At 38.8% G+C, this 19,329-nt stretch overlaps 1 protein-coding gene across 1 annotated transcript; it reads left to right on the plus strand.

The window, feature by feature from the left end:
- Positions 1–1,934: 1,934 nt before the first annotated feature.
- Positions 1,935–19,329, plus strand: c4b (complement C4B (Chido/Rodgers blood group)). The gene is made up of 41 exons (XM_083895652.1): positions 1,935–1,958; positions 2,114–2,303; positions 3,204–3,393; positions 3,490–3,560; positions 3,641–3,729; positions 3,814–3,896; positions 3,995–4,082; positions 4,379–4,502; positions 4,623–4,764; positions 5,746–5,858; positions 5,960–6,118; positions 6,214–6,381; positions 6,474–6,665; positions 8,218–8,361; positions 8,457–8,580; positions 8,766–8,837; positions 8,923–9,138; positions 9,231–9,345; positions 9,890–9,960; positions 10,048–10,187; positions 10,293–10,508; positions 10,610–10,661; positions 10,745–10,834; positions 10,929–11,132; positions 11,568–11,649; positions 12,438–12,627; positions 12,746–12,841; positions 13,844–14,006; positions 14,243–14,436; positions 14,719–14,871; positions 14,982–15,041; positions 15,127–15,217; positions 15,303–15,423; positions 16,236–16,326; positions 16,845–16,919; positions 17,039–17,141; positions 17,247–17,336; positions 17,461–17,565; positions 17,688–17,771; positions 18,727–18,859; positions 18,935–19,329. Exons 2-41 carry the CDS (start codon positions 2,175–2,177, stop codon positions 19,074–19,076), a joined length of 4,965 nt encoding a protein of 1,654 aa, XP_083751778.1. The 5' UTR covers positions 1,935–1,958; positions 2,114–2,174; the 3' UTR covers positions 19,077–19,329.

The following is a 19,329-nucleotide window of genomic DNA, read 5'->3' on the forward strand; positions in this document are numbered from 1 at the left end:
CGCAATTCTTGTATTATTTAATTATACCTGGGAGTTGTGGATGGACATCATGCCCCTGACTCCCGTTTGCTCCACTTTACTTTTGTCAGTTAGAAGACAGAAGAGTAACGTCTTATAATTGAAGATGGGCCTACATTGTGACATCTTTTCAATGTCCACACAGTTTTCTTTTTTTAACTACCAACAAATCTGGCCTGTCAATTTAGTATCTTTTTTTTTTTTTTTTTTTCAAATCACTGAGTTTCCAGACCCTGGAAATAAACTGTTCAGTTCCTTCCTTTGAATTATTATTATTTTCTCCAGAGTTGCAGCATGGCAGCCAGTTTTTATGCTTTTAGTCAATTTCCAAAAGGCTAAAAATTGTTCTATTTCTGTTCCCTTTCTGTGTGTGTATGTATAAACATATTATGAAACAAGTAAACTGAACTGAAACTGAATTTGGATCAGTGATAATTTATACGGTGGAATGTAAAGTTGGTATGTACCAATTAAATACTAGATTTAAAGGACCATGACTTACTCATTTTAGTTATGTGAATACATGAAAAAGCTTAGTTTTATATTTTGTTAAGATTCTGGGTAATTGCTGAAAAGCTACACAGAATTTAAGTGACAATCAAATATTCACCCAATATTTTAGGAGGCCCTTGCAAGATGGGAAATCGGGGCGAAACCAACAGATTGCTGCATTTGTGCTCAGATACAATCAAAGCTGTAAACATGTGACACATTCAATTGCCATGTTTAAGTGTTTTGTGATGAATATCATGATGCATCCTGTTAAACAGTGATTTTATTATTTTCATAAAGATTTTCATGTGGAGAAAATAAAGTCTCTGATCTTGGTCTGCGTGTCTTTGTCATTAATCATCTTGTTTACAATTTCCAGATCCTAACTCAGTTTGAAAACTCTTTAAAAAAAAAAAAAAAAAAACACCAGTCAGCAAACCGTCAGTGAGCTTCAAATAAACTGCACATGACATTTATAGTTGGTTGTTTCTGTAGCTGGTGACACAAGGAAGAGACATGAGAAAACTTGTCATGGACAAAAGTCAGGAAATTTGCTTGATCAACCCTGAATTATTAAAGTAAACTGTGCTCGCCCTGCCCTGAACCTAAAGAATCAAAACTCCATCCATCCATTTTCTACTGCTTTATCCTCCACATGGGGGGTGTGGGGGGTTGAGCCAAAACTCAATTTCTTGTAAATCACATGATTTGGGGGAATCTGGCTGACTGGCAACAACCAATGAGAGAATGGTTAAACATTGTGAAAGAATAACAAACAATGTTCACGCTACAAGCCAAGAAGTGCTTCAAAATTGACTTAGATATAAAAATCACCGTTGACCAAAGCATTGCAGACACACAGCATTAAAAACAAATCCATGAAACATAAATAAAAAAACATGTAAATACTAAATAAAAATAAACAAGAGTAAAAAGAGAACTAAAAGAATAAATAAACTCTCACTGCACTACTGGGTATTAAAAGCTATCCTAAATAAATATGTATTAAGTTTGGATTCAAAATTCTACAGCCATAGTTATAGCCATATATATATATATATGTCTTTATATTGTTAATGTGATATTTCAGATGTTCTTCTATACATGGAAATGCATATCAAATATAATACTGAGAGTACATACGTGCAAGCTGATGCATGATGATTATATTTATATTTTCAGATTAGGCTTTGCGGTTTGGCACATGCTACATGTTAATGAGGAATGTTTGATATTTCTTCATTTTGTCAGAAGGAAAACACCCGAGGGAGGGGGGGGGGGGGGACTAAAGTATCCACTGATTGAGAAATAGAGAGAATCATTACTCCAAAACCTCAGTTGATGTGAATCCTGTGTCAGAGCAGGAGAAGCTGCGCAATGGATCGTCTCATCGTTTCACTGCTGCTCCTCACCTTGACTGTGGGAACTGGGTGCTCAACAGATAACGGGTAAATCTAGGAATAGCCTTTAAAATCTATAATGTAAGATAATATCAAGTTATTTGTGAATACAATTTGTCCACATATATAGCATATGGCAAATGTTCATTTGCAAGAATATAGCAGTGGAGGACGGAGTGATATTCTTTCACCGTTGTGTACAGATTCTTCATTTCGGCTCCGAATGTGTTTCACGTGGGAGTTGGTGAGAAAGTGTTTGTCCAGATGGGAAAACAGCATCAAAACACACCGATAACTCTCTACCTGGAGTATGAAAGCAATGGCATTGTTGTGTCTTCAAAGAAAACTGTCTCCTGTACAGAAGAGGAGCCCATCCAAACAGTGGAGCTCAAGGTAAGAACATGTCTTCACTCGTACACAAAGCAAACAAACGTGAAGGGAAATGTCACTGAGCTGACCTTTGCAGTGAAAAGGTCGGAACATCAGGGCTTTTAGTTTGCACGTCCGCTGGATTCTGAACATTCTAAATCATTGGTTCTCAAAGTGCGGCGGCACAGAAACATTTCTGGCGGCCTGCAATGAATTACAGTTGATAGTTTTAATCCAGGAGCTACTAAGCTTGTTAAATGTTTATTGGACATTACTGGATACAGACCAATAAGTGTAAATAAAAATTCTGGGTATTTACCTAGTTTCTATGTGGTGAATTTTAGTGTATTATTGGGTTATAAGCTGGTAATAAGCAGGTGGCTACAGCCCCCAATTACTAGCTATTTACCCAGTAAATATATGGTAACAGAAATGTGTTACTTGGTATTAACCTGTAATTAGAAGATAAGAACAATGGCCAAAATACTGGGTAATTACCCAGTAAATTATAATGCGTTATTATATTAACACTTAAATTACATTATATTAACGCTTATATTACTTAACGCTAAACTGTAGAACTGCAATCTGGTCACTAAAATGATTACAAATGGGATTTCTTTCTGTTTTTTTTTTGTTTTTTGTTTTTCCTTTGGCTGCCCTCAGTCCAATGTTGGGTTCCTAAATTGGCCCTCAGGTATCAAAACTTTGAGAACCCCTGTTCTAAATTGACCGTAAGTATGAGTGTGAGAGTGAATGGTTGTTTGTCTTTATATGTGTGTGATGGACTGGCGAGGGCGAACCCCGCCTTTTTGCCCTATTATGTCAGCTGGGATCGGCACCCGTGACCCTCATGTAGAGGATAAAGTGGCAGACAATAACACGGATGTTATTGACCCAAACAGCTCATTTGCATCTTTACAGATAGACAGTGCAATTCTGTCAGGGATTCTGCCTCCAAAACATCATCGTCCTTATCTTCTGGTCGTGGCAGAAAGCCCAACCTTCAAAAGAAGAGATTTAAAGAGGGAAATTTTAAGGGTCCTGGTATCCAAGCACAGGGGCTACATTTTCATTCAGACTAATCAGCCAGCCTACAACCCAACACAGCAAGGTACATTTGAAAGAAATATGAATTCATGTAAAACGATGTGAAATACGATTGTCTGTTTTAGGAAAGCCATTGAAATTGCTTTTAAATCTCTTCTAGTGCATTACAGGATTTTTACTCTTGACCATCTGCTCAGGCCTCATGGGGACACACTCCACACATCAGTGATTGTGAGTAAATATTTCCTTTAGGTGTACATAGGAATTTAAAAGAGCTACAAAAGGTTCATGGTTTTATTATCGTATGACAGAATGCAGCCGGGAACAGGATACAGAAATCCATCCAGAGTGCACCGAACGGAATAATCAAAGGCACAATCCCCATACCTGACGTTTCTGAGTATGTGTACACACATTTACATGACACTTGACTTACACCAACAAAGCAACTCTCGCATTATAACGAGTGTGTATTCTGTGTTAGAATGGGCACATGGAAGATTTCAGCTCACTTTGAAGGCGACGACGCAAACGCCGTGTCGCGAGAGTTCAAAGTCCAAAAGTTTGGTAAGCGGCAGATTTGATTGTTATCATTTTCTTAAAACAAACAAACAAAACATTTGTGATTTTCAATTACATTTTTTTAATATTTTTTTGCACTCTAGTTTTGCCAAGTTTTGGGGTTGACATCAAACTGGAGCAGAACTATATTTTGTTGAGCGCCAAACATGTTGTCTTCACCATATCGGCCACGTGAGTGTTGATTCCATCAAATCTGCTCAATTTTGAGCTATTATGCTGGAGAACTGAAAAGGTTAAAGAAAGGTTTATTGCAATATTTACAGCCCATTGAGCACTGGTTTAGGTCACCAGAGTTGAATGGGGGAGAAGGTTGTTGTTGTTGTTGTTGGCAACAAACAGAATCTTTAGCTAAATGGGCTAAATGGAAAGTGCCAAAAAAGAACATTGTTAAATCTGTTAAATCATATATTTAAAAAATATATACATATATTATCGTTACATGCTAATATTTAATTTTCTTCCGATAGATATTCACATGGTGAAAAAGTCAAAGGGGCTTATTACTGCAGATTCGGAATAGGACAAAAACCTCAAACTCGTAATGAAAAAACTATACCTGTCATTATCAAAGGACTTGAACTGAGCGGTTCAGTGAGTAAACACACACACGATTGCAAAGTTTTGAAACCAGATAAACTGGTGACATTTTTTGCCTCTCTGAACGTGCCTCACGCTTCGAATTGCAACATTTTGTTCTCTTATTTCTTGCAGGTCCAGAATGGAGAAGCAACAGTTTCCATCTCCATAGACAAGATAAACGATCAACTCAAGAAAGAGAATAACCTGACACTTGCCCATTTGCAGGAGAGCGGAGCACAAGTCTATCTGGGAGTATTTGTCACCAACATTGAAAGTAAAAGACACAGATTAAATTATGGTTATGTAGTTAGTCAAATAAAGGGCAAAGAATAGTATAACTAGTGTGTGAAATGTACCACTACTACCCATAAGTATGTGTGTATAAGTGTATAATTGCTTTAAAATTGTTTGGCTTTCACAGCCTTTTGTGTTTTAGGCAAAGACCTTGCGGCAGGGAATGTCAGAGTGTATGATTTGCATTTTGAAGTAACAAAAGGCCACCATAGATTCCTGACATGTATGGGAAAGGGAGTCTGAGTAGACTACATTTGTAACTCTAAATGACCTGTGGGCCAGCGTCTGTTCTGTTCAGTGATTTGGAATTCCAATTATATGACGATAATCCGTGATCATCGTCATATAATGATATTGCAAATGAGAAATATTCAGGATGATATTGCGCACCATTTCAATGTAAAAGCCTTTGTTTTTGATTAATAGTTCACAAAAAACGAGCAAAATTAACCTGTAAATCATATTTAAACAGAATAGAATCAAACGATTAAATCGATAATGTAGAAATGTAGACCATTTTAATCAAAACACCATGTTGAATTTAATACATTTATCATGGGACAAATTAAATGTAATTTTAATATTATAAAATAGATATATTAGTCACTGTTGGTCATGGTAGGTCAGTTTTTGTTATTAAATATTTTTATGGCATAGAGATAATCAAATATCATCAAATAAATTCTGGTGTTTCGTAGCATGTGCACTATAAACAGTAAAGTCGCAGATGCACACCAACTCTTTAAACTTACTTCAAAATGTACGAGTGGTTAAACAGTTAATATTATTAAATCATAATGTGGTTTTTACTGGTTGATGGTTAAAAAGACAAATTCCCTGATATGTGCCATCTTTTATTTGAGAGAGAGAGAGAGAGAGAGAGAGAGAGAGAGAGAGAGAGAGAGAGAGAGAGAGATTGTTTTCAAAGGTGACAGATATTGCTGTGCTTTATTTGCTCCAGGTGGTGAAATGCAAGAGGCAGAAGATCTACTTCCTGTTCTCTCCCACAAATACACCATGGATCTGTCTCGGACTCGCTCTTATTTACCACCTGGGTTCCCACTAGATGTGGTGGTATGCATGAACCTAAAAAAGATAGAGAACAAGATACACGGCTTAACTGTATCACTGAGATGGTTTTTAATGATGTCTGAAATGTCTTGTTTTTATTACAGGTGATCATTCGTCACCCAGACGGCTCTCCAGCAAGTGGTGTGCCAGTGAGGACAGTCATAGAAGGATCTTCTGAGCAACCTTTGCAAAGCATTACTGACCAGGAGGGGGCGATGTTTTCTACCTTTAATATTGACACCACAACTGCTGTCACTGTTGAAGTCGGTATCCTTAAAAAAAAAGATCTTCTCAGTTCTTTTTTTTTTTTTTTTTTGCTATTGTGCAGCTTTAACTGTTTCCACCTCTGGCTCCATAGGTGACTGCAGATGACCTGCAACAGAAGAAAACAATTGGACGTATGTCATCTTCAAGCGCCAGCTATCTTTACATCAGTTCAACCCCCAAAATGTACTCTGTGGATGAATCGTTTTCAGTGTCATACAACACCAAGAATGGTCCGACAAATGGGTATATATACTACATGGTGAGCTGAATCAAACGCAGCTCGATGCATTCTGAGAAGGCAGAGCAGCACTTTGTCACCTTTAAACTTGTTTGGTTTGTTTCTCTTTGCAGGTCCTGAGCCGTGGGATCCTGATAAAAAGCAAACGTCTCTCTTTTGGCAGTTCAGTTAAAGACATCTTCCTGATTACACACGATATGGTTCCATCCTTCCGTCTAATTGGCTACTTCTACAATGAGCGCGGTGACATCATTTCTGACTCAGTGTGGGTGGATGTCAGGGATGAATGTGAGATAAAGGTCAAGGTGAGTAAACAGAGCAGATAAGAGCACACTCTGGGCAGAGACAGTGGATAAACAGAACTTTACCTCCTATAACTTATTTCGTTTATTTGAACAAGTGCTTAAGACACTGGTATGTATACAGTATATATGTTTATGTTTATTTTAATATATATATATATATATATATATATATATATATATATACAGTATGTATTCAAGTAAAAAAAGTAGCTTGTTCAAAAATTACTTAGTTACTTTAATAAGAACACACATCTCATATGAATTATTTTTAATTAAAATTAAAATATACAAAATACAAATTAAAGTGCTGACAAAATAAAACATGTAAACACATAATGTATCAGTCAAAATTGGTCAAAGTTAACAAATGCTTTAACTCTTTAACTCACTCACTCACTCTCTCAGGAACCTTAATTAGCACCAATTCCCCTGTCACCTGTCTCATCGTTAACCTGTCCTCATCGTTCTCCTGTCCGCATCATTCATTCCACTGTCCTCAATGTTCGCCTGTTCTCATCATTCATTCCACTGTCCTCATTGTTCACCTGTCCTCATCATTCACCTGTCCTCATCGTTCACCTGTCCTCATCATTCACCTGTCCTCATCGTTCACCTGTCATCATCGTTCACCTGTCCTCATCGTTCGTTCACCTGTCCTCATCATTCACCTGTCCTCATCGTTCGCCAGTCCTCATCATTGACCTGTCTTCATTGTTCACCTGTCCTTATCGTTCGCCTGTCCTCATCGCTCATCTGTCCTCATTGTTCACCTGTCCTCATTGTTAACCTGTCCTCATCGTTCGCCTGTCCTCATCATTCACCTGTCTTCATTGTTCGCCTGTCCTCATCGTTCATCTGTCCTCATTGTTCACCTGTCCTCATCGTTCACCTGTCTTCATTGTTCGCCTGTCCTCATCGTTCATCTGTCCTCATTGTTCACCTGTCCTCATCGTTCACCTGTCTTCATTGTTCACCTGTCCTCATCGCTCATCTGTCCTCATTGTTCACCTGTCCTCATTGCTCACCTGTCCTCATCGTTCACCTGTCCTCATCATTCACCTGTCCTTATCCTTCGCCTGTCCTCATCTTTCACCTGTCCTCATCATTCATTCACCTGTCCTAATTGTTCACCGGTCCTCATTGTTCACCTGTCCTCATCATTCATTCACCTGTCCTCATTGTTCACCTGTCCTCATCGTTCAACTGTCATCATCATTCACCTGTCCTCATCGTTCACCTGTTCTCATTGTTCATTATTTTACTCAGTAATGGATGTGATTTAAAACATGGCAAAGTATAGTACTTACAAAAACATAATTAAGTAACAGTGAAATTACAGGTTTTAATTCAGTAACGCAAGTAAATGTAATTCATTGTTTTCCACCTCTGCACATGTGCATATCCAGTAAACATATTCTGTATAGCCTCCATAAAATGAACACATGCAGCCTCTGTGTTAAATCTGTATACTGTCTGTCATCTATATCAGTGTCTTGTTTGAGCTTGTGAATAGTATTTAAAAATATCTGTAATACACTTATTTCACTATCAGGTAGAACAAAAAGGACCTTTTCAACCTGGATCCCAATCAGTGCTCGACATTGATTTACACGGCAAGACAGCCAAAGTGGCTCTGCTGGCTGTGGATAAGGCCTTCTACGCTCTCAATACTGACAATAAACTCACAGCCAAACAGGTAGGACTTGCACATTCTCTATTAAAACACTCAGATTAAAGAAAATCAACATATTTATCACAATTCTACAATGAAGTACAATCTTTTGCTTTCAGGTGTTTTCTGCTATGCAGTCATATGACCTCGGCTGCTCATATGGTGGAGGAAAGGACTCAGTATCTGTACTAAAAGATGCAGGCCTATCGTTTGTAACTCATTCGCAGTCAGTGTGGAAAAATGGTGTGACAGAAACAATTTCATTTATATGCAATATTGATACTATATTGAAGTGTGGTTGTTCCTTGTTACCATTCTGGATGTGTTTATTGGTAATCATTGAATTTAAATGGTGCTATGCTATATTTTGATCATTAAAATGTGATAAAAAAAAAAAAAAGGAAATTAACTCACATGTCATTTTCTAGATTCTCACTGTGACTCACGAGCCTCACGAAAGAAACGCTCCGTGGACCTCAACCTGGAAATGATGACCTTCAGTAAGACAACATTCTTGTTTTACAACGTCGGTCTGTGGAAAGGGAAAGACACTTGTGAATTTTCTCTGTTCACTTGTTCACTCAGGATCTAACTATTCCAATTCCAAATCGGACCTTGAGTGTTGTGATCATGGGTTTTCCCGCATACCTATGACACTAACATGTGAGGAAAGAGCAAAGCGCATGTCTCTGGTGAAACGAAATCAAGCTTGTGCAGACGTCTTTTTGGAATGCTGCCGGGAAGCCCAGCGTCTGAGGCAGAGAAAAATACGAGAGGAAGAAGAGAAAGGACTGGCCCGGAGTGAGATTTTAATAATTATATTCAATAAATATAATGACATTACTGAAATCTCGACATAAACATACCATTTTCTCTTTTCATTTTTTTTTAAGCTGCAAGTGTTGATGAAATCGAGGAGTTCTTCTTGGACCCTGCCAAGCAGTACATTCGACGACTTTTTCCTCCAAGCATTGCGTTCAATGAAATTGAAGTAAATGGTAAACTAAGGTAAACAAGGTTAACTTTAAAACATCAGTAATATTTTATTTTCCATTGAAATATGGCTAAATGCATACAGTGTACAGAAAGCATTAGTATGGTTTGTTCTGCTGTTTAACCCTTAAATCACACAGTATATACAAAGGCTATAAGAATGTGCAAGAGTGTCTTATATCCATTTTCTTCAGCACAACCTAGGCAATCTGATGAAAAACACATTTCATTTTCACCAACTATATAAACACACCTGAGCAAAAAGTACTCAAAATGCTCAAAATTGGATTGAATTTGAAAGTTCACGGTCTATTTTGTGTGACTTTTGCACAACTGTTGCTACTTTATGTCACTTCTAAAAATGCAATATAAAATGAATCATAACTTTGGCTCAACAACGCATTTATCTTTTAAAGCCTGAATATGTGACCTATGAACACACAAACCCCCAGGATGTCCATATAAGGAGTTTCGTATTATTCACCTGCCTGCGGCACGGAATCTGTGCCACGTGAGCACTAACAGTTAAATAATAAATTCTTTCTGGAATGAATAATAGGTATAATTTGGCTCTTCCTGATTCCATCACCACGTGGGAACTTCAACTCATCACATTATCTGCTGACACTGGTAATAACATGCAGCCTCCGAGTTCACAAAATGCACGATAGATATTCGTTTTCTCGATAACTGCAACTCACTACATGTGCTACTCAGGTTTCTGTGTCGTCAAACCGACTGAGGTCAAAGTCGTGAAGAGGACATTCGTGTCTCTGAGACTGCCGTACTCAGTGAAAAAATATGAGCAAATGTTCATTTCTCCTGTTATCTACAACTATGGCCAAGACCCCCTAGAGGTATAGCTATATCCTAATGCTGAGACGCCTGTTATATGATACCAAACACTGATATTTATCATTTTCTCTGTGTGAATACCTGCATTTTTTTTTTTTTTTTTACAGTTGGCAGTTCATATGGAGCAAACCGAAGGGCTTTGCTCCCCTGGTTCAGCCACCGCCGCAGCCTTTGTTAACATCACTCTGGAGCCCGAGTCTTCACAGTTTGTCACTTTCTCCGCTGCCCCCATGGTATCCGGGCACATACCCATCAAAATACGTCTCTATGACATAAATAATGAAGTGGGAGTAGATGCAATTGAAAAGAATTTGAATGTGCTGGTAAGTGAGCAAGAAATTATTTTATCTCTGCAAAATTGTAATTTTACTGGCGAGGCCTACAGGACAAAACAAATATGGTGACATGTATTTTCCTGTTGTAGACCGAAGGATTAGAACAGAGGGAATGGGAAACCAAATTGATTAAATTAGATGGTAAGTTGCTGCATATTTGACATCATTTTGTTCTCCAATATATTTGGTTTGTTTTAGTCATTTTTTTTTCTCTGTCGTAATAGGGAAGGGTGCAAAGACCTTAAAAATTGATGGAAGTTTTCCAGATGAAACAATCCCCAACTCCGGGTCCAATATTTTCATTTCAGCAGAAGGTATTGTGTCTTCTGTCAGACAAAGACCGACAAGTCACAAATCCTTTTCAAGGACACTGTCTTACATGTCCAACGCTGTCACCTGCTCTCACAGAGAATGAATTTCAATCACAAGCGAAGAACCTTCTCTCCCCGGAGAAGGTTGCCAAACTGATCTCGCTGCCTACAGGATGTTTGGAGCAGACAATGCAAGGGCTTGCTCCCACAGCTTCAGCCCTCCGCTACCTCGATCTCAGTGAGCAGTGGTTTAATCTGCCACCTGGTGCCAGAGATGTGGCTCTGGGAAACGTTATGCAAGGTATGAACAAATTCAGTTAAAAACATCGACAATTTGGAGGCATTAGTTGTGATGACCTTAAAAGCCTTTTTGGGCTTGAGGTTGACCTGACTGGTTAGTAAAGCCGAAATATCAGTATTAGCTCAATTCAAATATGCTTTTAGACCCCCCTGCATCTGTATATATATATATATATATCAGCTGGCAAAAGGCAAGATATTCAAGTACAGAGAGCTGGTCACAAGTAAATCCTGTAAATTTCATGTATTTGAGGATACAAAGCAGTAAGCTAAAGATGTTTCAGCTTCTAGGACACTTTACTTTACTGTTTACTTCTAGGAGACTCCATAGTGCCTCTACTAGGTTTTAACTTCATCTTACTTCACATTTTTGTGTAGTAATGAATGTTGCAAGCCTCACTAACAAGGCTAAATGTGTTGTTTGTTTTTTTGTCAGGTGCTACCAGGGTTTTAGGCTACAAAAAAGAAAACAACGATGGATCTTACAAAGCATTTGGTTCAGTGCCATCTAGTAATTGGTGAGTTTGATTCATGTTACTTGTGCCTGTGTGAAAAGCTTATTATTCAAGGTTGTGTAGTTCAAGGAACATGTTTTCTGAGAAACCCAGCCTTACGCCCTATTGTGATCAAACACTCTCAAAGAACTTCTGCTCAGTAACATCTGACAGTAGTGTGGATTTAAATAAAATCTGGAGTCAGAGGAAACAACGGTGACATGTAGACAAAGCATATGATGTTCTTAGGTTTGACATGTCCAACTAAATTAAATCAGTCAAAAGCTTTACCAAAGATTCAGTTGGAGTTTAGTCTGTGGTGAGAGACATGGTGTAAGCTCACCTCCACCCGCTACTGTTTATATATTGTAAAACTTATCTCAGAAATACATCTTTGTTAGAACATGATCCTGGTATTCAGAAGGAGTGATATGAACAGGAAATCACTCATTACTGTTCATTTAAAAGCAGTAGAAGATGATGATTTAGTGTCCCAATGATTTTTTTTACACTCAGCCAGTTCCTGTCTATAACATTCAGGTTGACTTTCTCACGACCCTCATTTGAAACTTAATTTGGCCTTAGACTTTTGGTAAAAATTTGTTTTTGTCGTGTGACTGACACAGGGTAAGCCTATGCAAGGCACATTTATATTACACATATTTCTAATGAATTCACATCATTATCAGATCTCATTAGACAAATCTAATTGATCAATTTCCAGAATGTCGTACTTTAAATCAGCCTTCTTCCCTCAATGCATAGCTTTGACCCTGCCCCTGACCCCCTATTTTCTTCCTCTTCCTCTATAGGGTGACTGCCCTTGTTGTAAAAGTTCTGTCCTCGGTGGCTCAGCGTCAGAAAGTAGGTTTGGTAGTGGACGGCCTGAAAACGGATATATCACGAGATGATATTGCGCACTCTGTCAGATATTTGCTCTCAGTACAGCAGACAGATGGGTCATTCACTGACCCAAATCCAGTGTTGCACAGAGGCGTCTTGGTAAGTACAGTGCGTGCGTTTCATGTTCGAACATATACAGTATATTGTATGAAAGACACGGCACAAAAATGAGCAACAGTGTTCTGAATGCAGTATTATCCCCGTGTGTTTGATGTAGAAAGGCAAAGACGAGGTGGCATCCATGACGGCTTTCATAACGGTTTCTCTACATTTGTCACTTAAATTCCTGCCAGCAGATACAGAGAATCGTGCGGTAAGATCATGTAAGACTGAATGTCCCATGTGTTACCCCACTAAGACATTTCTACTTTCTCATGGACTGGAATAAAATGCAATTTAGTAAAGACATTCCTCATGTTCAGACCACAAACCTTGATGGCAATGGTGATGCCAAACTTTTTATCTAGCGTCATCAGGACGCTGCCAGCACAGATCGGTGAGCATTTGGTTCATAGCACTGATTCATAGAACACCGATCTGCAACTATGACATCCTGTGGTATAGTTTTTTTTTTAGTATGGTTGTAATACACTGCAGCCAGTGGGTTACTCACAAGACAGATAAGCAGAGTCAAAACAACTGACTGCAGAGGCGATTCTAGAGTCTGTAGGGGCCCTAGGCAAAGACTCCCAGGGGGCCCTTCCAACCAGTGTTCATCACCATTATGTTACAAATAATCGATGAAAAATGTATGATTTTTCTTTTTTCATTTTTTTCAAAATGAATGAAATAACATGGAAAAACTTTGTAATTAAGAAGAATGTGAAACTATAAATGTAAAGAACAATAAAATACTGTAAATAGCTTTAAAAAAAACTATATAAACTTAGTAAAAAAAAATACGTAACACTGTAAAGAACCCACATTATAAAACAATATAAATATATCGAACAATAAATTATTGTAAATAACTGAAAAAAACATATATAAACTGAGTAAAAAAGATATGCATTACACTGTAAATAATCCTCTTCATTTTCCAACTTGCAGAACGATAACTTCACACAGGTTAACGTGAGGTGGGGCCCCTTTAGGGAGGTTTCCTACTGAGATGTCATTGCAAATTGCCCATTGTTTTTTAAGGGGGACGGGGAGGCGGCTGGTCACTGCACATTTCAGCAAAAACAGCCCTCAGGCTCCGAGTGTCGGGGGGCCCCCTATCGGCTCGGGTTCCCCAAGCAGTTGCCTGCCTTGCCTGTTCACAAGCTGCGCCTCTGACTGACTGACTGCCTCCCTTTATGCAACTTTCTACCAGAAAGCAAGCATTTCAAGATCAACGACATATCTCATGTCACATCTGGACAAGCTTCAGCATACGTATGCTATTGCCACCACAGCCTACTGTCTGTCACTGTGCCTGCGAGAGGAAGCAAATGTCTCATGTGCCTGGACCAAACTTCAAGCACTGGCTACTGAAGGCATGTCTAATCTAATCTGGTATTATTACAATCCTTTTTGGCATATGTACTGTATGCAACTTCATCTTGCAAGACAGATTTATTCACATGCTGATGGAGCCAATCAGCAACACTTAGCAGTGTTTTGATGGCAGAAGTTACAGACTGGAGTTTCAAGTTATGGATAAAACATACCATAAAACATTAAAAGCAACCACTATGTCATGTTTACTCTATGCCTGTTTCTTTGTCACCAGGGAAGGATGGCTGTTATCTGTGGACAACAGATAAGAGCCCAGCGAATCAAGTAAAGGCTGACAGCATGACGATAGAAACGACAGCCTATGTCCTTCTAACTGCAGTGGCACTAAAACAGAGAGAGTGGGCAGACAAAGCAGCCTGCTGGTTAATCACCCAGGAGAACTATTTTGGAGGCTACACCACCTCACAGGTGATCTGCAGACATAGGCATCATGAAGAATAATCCAAACCCTCTTCCTCACGTATACTTCACACACTGGTATAGTGACATTAGATAAAGATGGAGCAACGCACTCTGATCACACACCCTGGTATTTACAGTAGAACAGTATTTCTGATTTTTCTCCAAGTACCACCAGAGGAAGCGCTTGTGTACCACTGGTGGTACACGCACCACAGTTTAAGAACCATGGATCTTTGTTAACTGTCAGCATGCAGATGTTAATATATTAGGTTTTCTTACCATGCCCAGGACACCCTCATGGCACTGGAAGCTCTCGCTGAGTATGAGCTGCAGAGGCCCGCTGATCCCACATCAAGTGTAATTGAGTTCACTGTCCCACATAAGAGTGACATTGTGAGGCTCACCGTGGAAAACAAGAAGAGGGTGGAGACAAACCTGAAGGTATCAAAGAACATAGTACACTTACGTACACTAGCAAATGTTTGCAAATGTTTCTTTTTTTCTTATCTTATTCTGAAATTACTTGTTTTCTCTTGTGTCGAACGTCCCAGAAATTTGTAGGGCGTCAGATTAACATGCGGGTGTCGGGGAAAGGAAGTGTCAAAGTTAAAGTAAGTGTTACTCATATTTGTATGTAAATGTGAAGAAAAAAAATGTATCATTGACAAAAAAAAAAATCACAAATCTCCTTGACAGATTGTAAAGGCTTACCATCTTCTGGGACCCAAGGAGGACTGTACCAAACTGTCTATCAGTGTCACAGTGGCGGGCAAAGTAAAATACACTCGTGAGTTTTTGTCAGTGATGTCAAATCACAACCAGAGATATTGCTGATAAACGCTACACGGTTACATTAACAAGTGTCCTCACAGCTAAGGTCATGGAAAACTATGAATACTACGATGACTACGATGCCAATCACGACCGAAACAGGAGAGACGTCGATAACAACCTGAGTTCAGACAAGACTCTCACTTACACTGTCTGTGTCAGGTTAGTTCAGTGACATTCACATGGCATTCTTTTTTTAAAGGGGGGGGGGGGGGGGGCAAGAGATCATTTTCTGTTCACAACCCAATTGTAACCAATGAATTAATGTATTGTCACAAACATGGAACGGACAGGCCTGTAAAAAACACCATCCAATCATATTGAGCGGCCCCGAACAAATTAATTGGATCGTGTTGCATCAACAAACTCCCCCCACGCACGTACCCCTCTTTGTGCGCTAAACGCCAGAACTTGTGCTAGCTTGCTAAATCCAACGAGACAGTTGCAGCAACGTTATGACAGAAAAGGTGCCAACAACAGGTGTTTTGGTCATAACAGGTGTTTTTTTGGGGAAAGCTCCTGCCAAGAAAAAGTACTGATGCAGGGCGATCCAAGACTGAAAATCATCAGTGGTGACAACTGAAAGCACAGAAAGGGCTGCAAAGTGATGCCATGGTGGCTCTGTTTATACTGAACCAGTAGGGTAACTTTATGTCTTTGTGAACTTTGTAGAAGTATTTGTTGTTTTTCATCATCAGTATCCTAAAAACTTTAGCGTCAACTTACCGAAAAGTACAGAAAGTTACCGATGCTGCGCAGTGCTCGTGAATCTGTGTCCGTTGTGCGTCCCTGTCCCCTGGAGGCGGAGCTTCAGGGGGAAGTCTGAAGAAAGGGGCTTGGACTTCTGAAACCAACTGTTTTTCCATGATCTCCCACCCCTATATCTTTAAGAAAAAAATGAGAAAAACGAACTTGACTGGAAGAAATCAAACATTCTGAACCCATGTCTTCCTTTTGTTTTTGTGTGTGTGCAGTCATAGCCTGAACTACACTCTCACTGGCATGGCCATTGCTGACATCACACTACTCAGTGGGTTCGAAGTAGTAATTGAGGACCTGGACAGGGTTAGTCGCTCTCTACCGCCTCTTCATTACTGTCATCTTGCACCTTTAGTGATATTTAGGGCACCTCGTATCATGTTTTATTGACTTTTTGCAACAATAGAGCTGTAACGTTTGACACATTTGAAAGTGTTTCATGGACGTTAGGCACACACTAAGTACCATAAAAGGTTATCTATGACCTGTCACTGACACATAATCTTTTACATAAGTCACTATATGTAACGGATATTTATTTTACGATTACTTTTTAAATGATGTCGCAATATTTTAAATTCAAACAGTTTTCAACAGCAAATCTGAATTGTAGTATTTAGAGCTCTTCTACCGTCTAACCCCCTGAGAGAATGAGACTGATGTGACTGATCAAACACTCAAGATCAGTGATAGAACAAATTACTATCTATTTTAACAATTCACATGAGAACAGAGAATGAAGAAGTACGTTTTTTTTAAACACAGCTCTTTTCTTTTGTTATAATATTAAAAACAAGTTCATGAAAATTAATTTCTCCTTCCAGCTAAAGCAGACATCGGAGCAATACATTGCCCATTATGAAGTCAACTATGGAAGGGTGCTGATCTATTTCAATGAGGTAAGAATTAAATCTATTTACACTCATATATTTCACACGTCCATTACCAACAGGATTCCTGGTTGCGTGAAAGTACAATAACAATAAAAGCAATTCTAAATGAGATTTTCTCACACCAGCTCTTCGCATCAGAGGAATGTATTAGTTTCGATGCTAAACAGACAGTCCCCATTGGGCTCCTGCAGCCTGCTCCAGCTGTGTTCTATGACTATTATGAACCAAGTAAGCATTGTGTTTTCTTTTAGCACTTCATGTCAGGATTGGTGGGACATCTTTGTTTAATTCAGCAGGAAATCATGGGCTATTTTTTTTTTTTTTACGTTGCAGGCCAAAAGTGTACTGTGTTTTACTCTGCGCCCCAAAGAAGCAGATTGGTCTCCAAACTGTGTTCAGAGGATGTTTGCCAGTGTGCAGAACGTAAGCCATCACTGACCAAAACATCCAGGAATGAATGTGCCTTTGAAATTAACCCTTAAAATTGCATTATGTTCATTATTGTGTATATATATATATATATTTATTTTTATTTTTTTTAATTAAGGACCATGTCATAAACTGAAAATGACATTCAAATCAGAAAGGAATGTGAGACTGACAAAGAACGATCGTTTGCAACACGCTTGCTTCTTCCCATTGGTGGATTATGGTTAGTATTGCACAGAAGATAATGTGGTATCACATTATTTTAATGTTGTTTGCATTATTTCATATACTTTATACTGACACTACACTGAACTATGCCTCAGCTGAATGTTTCATTGTTTTCAGCGTACATTGTCGAAGTCCTCAGTGTTTCAGTGAAGAGCAACTTTGAGATCTACAACTCCAGAGTGATCGAGGTGCTTCGATCGCGTACGTAAAACGCTTACTCCCTTAACAGAGTTTGTGACACTGACCTTTAAACACGAACCCATTTACACAAAAGTTTGTGTAAAACAGTTTGTGTATGTGATTTTTTTTTTCCCTGGACTGCAGCCAGGCCAGTAAAACACACACAGCTATGTAGTGATGTATAATGAGACCTGGCTTTGCCCTGCAGAAATACACGCAGTTCCTGGAATATGTATCCTAATAGAAGCATGTGTCTCCAAATACATTTTAGTGGTACATGCAGATCACCTATGCTGTGGCCACTGGTGCTCCCCCATACCACCACACATCCTGTTTTTTTTTAACAACTTTTGCAAAATTCACGTATCTGTACTTTAAGTTGTTATTTATATTTTTCGCGACTTTTACGCCACTAGATTTCCTCTAACTCTCTGTGTTACTCGTTACTACCAAATAAAATCAGAAGAAGAAGAGTTGGTAATTGGTCTGTGTTTATATTGAGCTTTTCTAGTCTTGTTTTCTAGTTTTGTAATTCACACATACTTTCATACCCATTCAAACGCTGCAACACGGGGTTAAGGACGCATCTAGACTATAGCAGAGCTAGGAATTGAACCCACAACCTTTCAGTTGAAAGACAATTGAGCTTCAATGGCTCAATCCTAACTCAAATTAAATACAGTCAATGTCTTTTACTTTAAGTAATTACTTCAACTTCTACCACAGTCATTTTCTGGTAAGATACTGGTACTTTTACTCAAGTATCCCTTTTAGGTACTTTATACAAGACTGGAAATCTGCAATGTTTTTGCGCAAAATTGATATATTGATACACAACTTGAGCTTCCTTTCTGCATAAAACAGTTTCGGGTTGCATTTCTTGATGCCTTTCTTTCTGGAAATGGGCCATTTGGTTTATATGTGTAAGATAAGTGGATGACGTACATTCATTTAATAACCGTCATCTGTCTGTTAGATGGAGATCATCTCGTGAATGGGATTTCTGTTCGCTCGTTCGTGATGAGGCGTCAGTGCAAAGGAGAGTTGAGTTTGGGGAGACAGTATCTCATCATGGGCAAAGATGGCACCACAACTGACTCAAAGGGAGAGTGAGTATAGTGTGTCGTTAACGTCTGGCTCTGATTGATCCTCATTTTGCTCACCTTCCCCTTTTCCTATTGTAGAATGCAGTATCTGTTGGAATCAAACACCTGGATTGAACAAAAGCCAACAGATGGAGAGTGTCAAAAAACTGACCATCGTAATGCCTGCATAGGGTTGTCTCTGTTTATCATGGAGTACAAGGTGAATGGCTGCAGTCAGTGAAATACTCCATGAGATGCAGTGTCAAATATCAGGTTTATATTTGACTTCTTTGTTGCTTATAAACGCTTATACGTGTGCAATGTGCTTTAAAAGTGCCTGAAACGTTTTAGCTCGTTTAAATCCGACAGTAGAAAGACAGATTCAGTCTCTCTCCAGCCTTTGAAAATGTAATGCCTCAGTGTAAACTGCTCATGTTTTAATGCCTAAAGTGCGATGAGTTTTCAAATAAAAACATTTTAATGCTGTCTAACAA

This window comes from Microchirus variegatus (assembly GCF_963457635.1).
Source record: "Microchirus variegatus genome assembly, chromosome: 1".
Classification (NCBI taxonomy): Eukaryota; Metazoa; Chordata; class Actinopteri; order Pleuronectiformes; family Soleidae; genus Microchirus; species Microchirus variegatus.